The sequence below is a fragment of the Cynara cardunculus genome (genome assembly GCF_001531365.2).
Source record: "Cynara cardunculus var. scolymus isolate 2C chromosome LG 3, CcrdV1, whole genome shotgun sequence".
Taxonomy (NCBI): domain Eukaryota; kingdom Viridiplantae; phylum Streptophyta; class Magnoliopsida; order Asterales; family Asteraceae; genus Cynara; species Cynara cardunculus.
Genome location: NC_037530.1, coordinates 28121609 through 28127731, shown reverse-complemented (window position 1 = coordinate 28127731; position 6123 = coordinate 28121609). Strand labels below are relative to the sequence as shown.

At 33.6% G+C, this 6123-nt stretch overlaps 1 protein-coding gene across 1 annotated transcript; it reads left to right on the top strand.

The window, feature by feature from the left end:
- Window positions 1-2450: 2450 nt before the first annotated feature.
- Window positions 2451-4648, top strand: LOC112510152 (cytochrome P450 CYP82D47-like). Its single transcript, XM_025115466.1, has 2 exons — window positions 2451-3426; window positions 3835-4648. Exons 1-2 carry the CDS (start codon window positions 2461-2463, stop codon window positions 4459-4461), a joined length of 1593 nt encoding a protein of 530 aa, XP_024971234.1. The 5' UTR covers window positions 2451-2460; the 3' UTR covers window positions 4462-4648.
- The last annotated feature ends 1475 nt before the right edge of the window (window positions 4649-6123 follow it).

Sequence of the window (6123 nt, the reverse complement as noted above, 5' to 3'; positions counted from 1 at the left end):
AATTATGATTAATTAATACTTATTTATAATTAATAATAATAAATAACAATTAATATAAATAAAAGTTATAATTAAAGAAACATAGCTTAAATTTAATTTTAAAAATCTAAACCTTTTTACAGTTCTTATAACACATCCAACTTCAGGTCAAAAGAGGAGCAAAGTGATAAAAAACCGTCATGCATGATGAAAAAAACAAAAACCAAACTTGAGGTCCCTCACAACTACCATTTACATGCATGTGACAAATTAAGATATATTTACGCAAATGAAATCGATATCTTTGGATAAATTACAGAAACTACCCATTGTTAGCTTTTTCCTATTTGCAAAGACACCACATAGATTTCGAATTCACATATAATCAAAACTCTTCTAGAGAGAGATCGTTTCAAATGCAACTCATCATATTTATACAACTAATGCAACCTAATAAATTGAGATTTTTATGGAAATGATGAGAGTTCATTTATTATGATTTGAATATTTATAGAATATGAATAGTGTTCATTAATTATGATCAATACTTTATATTAGGAAACAATCAAAACTTCTAYGAAATCACATATTCATCAAATTAAATGGACGGTTGAGATTGGGTTGTATTGGTTGTACAAATATAAATGGTTGTATAATAATCAAATTAATGAACCCTATTCATCTTCCATAAATAACCAAATAACCAAATTAAGTTTTGATTGTAAACCGTGTAAATGAAAACCGCCTCCATTTGTGTAAACCGTGTAAACCAATCTCATCCATCCATTTTCTTGATCAATAGTCAAGATTAGTTTACTTTATTTTAGAAAATTAAAAAAAAATATATTAAATTTTTTTATATCAGCAATAAGGGCAAAATGGTAAACAAAAATACATATTTTGTAACATCCTATTGAAGGACATTATTCTTTATTTTAGGAAATTAAAATTTTCTATTTGTTAGAAAATAATTTCGCTAATGCAACAGCTTTTTTATTCTTTATCTTGAAATTGTTTCAATGTCGTTCACACACCCATGTAAATATGCACCATATTCATTATGAAATTATTTCAAGACGCACCAGTTTCATCATGAATCCATTTCAGCATGTAATTATTTCATGACAAACCGCATACATTATGCACCCGTTTCATTTTGCATTTCACCTACTAAATGGATCAACTACACCATCACTGAAACGGGGTTCACCATCAAACCAGTTCACTACTCATTGTTCAATTACGCCATGAACTAGTTTCACATTCATGAAACTTGTTTCATGTACATAGATTAGTTTATTTCACTCCTGATTTGATGAATTCATTTCTTTAATCCTTACAATCTTAAAGATTCTGTAGCAGATTACAATCTTCAAGATTATGGAGCAGATTCATCATGTATCCGTTTCATCATGCAATTATTTCATGACGAACCAAATACATTATGCACCCGTTTCACTACTCTTGGTTAAATTACGCCATGAACCAGTTTCACCTTCATGAAACCTATTTCATGTACATTAATTTTCATATTTCACCCGTGATTTGATGAATTTATTCCTTTAAGCCTTACAATCTTCAAGATTGTGGAGCAGATTACAATCTTCAAGATTCTGTAACAGATTCATCATGTACCCGTTTCATCATGCATTTATTTCATGACGAACTAAATACATTATGCACCCATTTCATTTTCCATTTCACCTACTAAATGAATCAACTACACCATCAAAGAAACGGGTTCACTATGAAAATGTTTCAGTACTCATTGTTCAATTATGACATGAACCAGTTTCACTTTCATGAAACATGTTTCATTTGTATTAATTTCTTTTTTCAATCATGATTTGATGAATTCATTACATTATGCCTTACAATCTTTAAGATTCACCAGCAGATTCAATCGCATCACAATATATTTAGTTCAAAATTTTAAAATTATAATATAATTAAATATTTAAATGTTACCATTTATAAAATTTTCTTTATTACGTTTCCTTAATTAAGATTTATTAATAATTTCCATATTTAATTGAAAATATTGTAAATGACCGAAATACCCTTATTGATTAAATTTAATTAGAAAAAAATGGAATTTTTCTATTGGTCGAAATTAGTTTACACGGTTTCTTAGAAATGCACGGTTTTCATTTGAACGTGCCCATATATATATATATATATATATATATATATTAAGGGTACAAAGAGAGGATGATGTTAAAGTTGGGTTTCCATAATTTATTTTGGAATATTTTATTGTCATATTTAATTTGTCATTGTTTACGTACAATATAGAACCATGACCAAAAGAAAAATGAAATATAATTAAATGCTGACTCTTGAATCTTATCTTTATCTTATTCCAAAAAAAGACAAATCCTAATGAGCCAAAACAAGTAGAAACTCAATGTGCAAACGCACTATATCCATAAGTACCACAGTTATACTTCAGCTCACACAATGAATAGATTCATAGAAAACATGATCTCCTCAATGGATCTCTTCCCCTTGCAACAAAATTATGCTCTCTTATTGTGTGCTTTAGCTATAACTTTAGCCCTTTACTTCTTATCTTTGATACCCAAAACTGGTAAACACAAGGTTGTACCTGAAGCAAGTGGTGCATGGCCTATAGTAGGTCACTTGAACCTCTTTAGAGAATCATCGGATCTTCGACCCCACGTAGCATTGGCAGCCATGGCTGCCAAATATGGACCCATCTTTACTATCCGGCTTGGCATACGCAGAGTCATGGTAGTGCATAGCTGGCGTATTGCAAAGGAGATTTTCACCACACACGATGCAATTATTTCCTCTCGTCCAAAATATTTGGCAGCTAAGATTTTGGGATATAATTACGCAATGTTTGGAGTCACTCCTTATGGTCCTTATTGGAGTGAAATTCGTAGGATCATCTCCTTTGAACTATTATCTAGTCGTCGCCTTGAGCAACTTAAGCATGTTCGAATGTCTGAACTAGAGAACTCTATCAAAAGTATGAACAAGGTTTGGAAGGAGAAGAAAGATGGGCAAGGAAAAGTGTTAGTGGAAATGAAGAAATGGTTTGGGGAATTCAACATGAATGTGGTTCTTAGAATGGTTGCCGGAAAACGGTATAGTGGAGCTGCAGATGGCGAAGAAGAAAAAGAGATGAACAAGTCTCGTGAAGTGATGAGGGAATTTTTCCATTTCATGGGGACTTTTGTTGTGGGAGATACATTTCTGTTCCTAGGGTGGTTGGATTTGGGTGGTCATGAGAAGGCCATGAAAAGAATCGCACATGAAATTGATACTATGGCTGGGAAATGGTTAAATGAACACCGAAGAAAGAGAGATTCTAAAGAAGTTCTCGAGGAGAAAGACTTTATGGATGTGATGATTTCATCTTTGGAAGCTGAAGGTTTGGCTGGATATGATGCAGATACTATTATCAAGTCTACATGCATGGTGCGTTGTGATTCTTTAAATTCACCTTACCTATTTATCAAGAGTTTAGTAATTTCTCACTCACAAACATCTATAAATTTACCTTACATATAAATCTATTAATTATCTGTATGAACTAGAAATTCCTAATGAGTTTTGACTAGAGTTTTAGTAGAAAAAACTTTTCTATCAGTTGATTTCAAAACTCATAAGATTTCTAATCCATCAGGTACAATCAACCACTGGTCAGATTTTGTATATTAAATAGTTCTATATATCAATATTAATACCTTAGTTATTTCGTCATAACTTTTTGTTTACTTGTATGTTACTGATGATCAGGACACGTCATAAAGGTAAACACCTTGGTGTATGTATGTATATATTTATGTGTGTGTGTATATGTTCTAATTAGTTTATATCATTCAGGTTCTAATTGCTAGCAGTGCAGATACGACCACTGTGATGCTAACATGGGTTCTCTCTCTACTATTGAATAATCCCCATGCACTTCGAAAAGCACAAGAAGAAATAGACATGGTTGTTGGAACTGATAGAAAAGTAAATGAAACAAATATCACCAATCTAATCTACCTACAAGCTATAATAAAGGAAACCCTACGACTATACCCAGCAGGACGTCTTGGAGGCATGAGAGAATTTTCGAAGGATTGCACAGTAGCAGGGCACCATGTCCCAAAAGGCACATGGTTGATGGTCAATCTGTGGAAACTCCAACAGGATCCAGAAATATGGTCAAACCCATCAGAGTTTAGGCCGGAGAGGTTCCTAGTTGGGAATCATAAGCATGTTGATGTTAAGGGGACAAACTTTGAGTTGATCCCATTTGGTGCTGGGAGGAGGTGTTGTCCTGGGATAGCTTTGGCACTTCAGATTTTACATACGGTTATAGCTACTTTGCTACAAAATTTTGATTTCAGTACACCAGATGATACACCAGTGGACATGGTTGAAACAACTGGATTAACAAATGCCAAGGCATCTGCTCTTGAAGTTCTGATCTCCCCACGAAGATCATCTACTACCAATTGGTGAATAAGTAAGTACTTAGATTGAAGCGATTTCATGAGCCAGCTTGTATAATAGAAAATAATCGAAGAGAGATGTGCTCAAATCTAGTGCTCAAAGCTTTGGTGTAATATTAATTAGACCATCCATATTATAATTTTTCTTATGGAATATGATTAAAAAAAGTTTTTGGACTCTTATGTCCAAAGTTTACAAGGATTGATTAGTGTTTGTAACATCCCCCGTCCCCGTGGTCCGGAACGGGCGGTGTCACTAATGAGACTAAGTTCAAGGACACAAACATTTAAGAGCTACTAATAAACTCCAAACGTAGATTAACTTCTAAAATATGCTTTACAATCCAAAATATTACATTCGAACAACTATTTATAAGCTTAAAATGTTATACATCTACAAACGAGTTTACAAACTCCAAAAGTCAAACGCTCGATCTCAAGTCCCGTCCCTTATCAGTATCACTTGGAACTTGTCGTGCTAGAAAACAAGAACACGGCTGAGCACGGGGCTCAGTGAACAGATTGTAATATAAACTTGAAATAATAATACGTAACATCGATAATAAAGCGGAAGACTTAAAAATCAATTAAACTGAATTCATAGAAATCAAGACGTTTCACAATTCTCATTTCAAAACATCATTTAAACACAATCCGTCAATTCTTGTAGTGTTCGTGGGGTGGCCAAACCACACGAACTATCGAGTCGGCGTGCGGGCACACACCCCGAGTCCCCCGTGAATTTAACCACGGTCACATGGTGGGTAATCCTAGGATAGCCAATAAAATCGGCCTAGTCCACAAGGTGGGTTCACGTAAGCCACTATTGGGCCTAACCCTGTGGACCGAGTTCACCTGCAGGAGGCCATGACTACAAAGCCGCCATAGAAGGCATCCCAAATAATGCGCCCATTAATTGGGTTGTTCTAAAAACCAATAAAACTAAACATGTGTCACTACCCGAATGACGTTCATAAAAAGTCAACCTTCAAAATTCTTCATAAAACTCGAAACTACTTCAAAATATGAGAATCAACTTAACAAACTTGAAAGATTCAAACATACAATTCAACGGACTAAAATCAAGAGTTTACGATAAAGATTCAAGAATGTATATATATATATATATATATATATATATATACGTAATTTATTGACCACTTTTAAGCGATCAATCACAAAGTGGTGAATCACCGTTACGAAGGGTCAACTACAATAACTAGTTGCCCAAGAGTCAAAGAAAGTGAAATCCGTACCTTAAGCGGAATAGAGAAGTAAAGCACGATCAAACGAGATTCACGGTAAAGTTCGATTTGTTCGCGTGCCTAACGAATGCGCAAATCGGTTATTACTTAAATAACGTAAGATCATATCCTAATTATACTAATAAACTACTTAGGTCCTACATGTTTATAAACAACTTAAACTTCAAATACGACATCCGAAAATGTATTATGAAATCGACACAACACTTAGCTTTATATAATTCCGTTTCGACTTTTAATAACTTTTGACCCTCATTTTCGGGAGCATTTTTACCCCACTTAGAGATCAATACAGAAAATACTATCTAAATGAAAGTTATAGTATAATATGCGATGAAACTACGGGTTCTTAAATCACCTTATTTGGATTATCCATCTATTTTATACGAATATTACAAAACAACAGA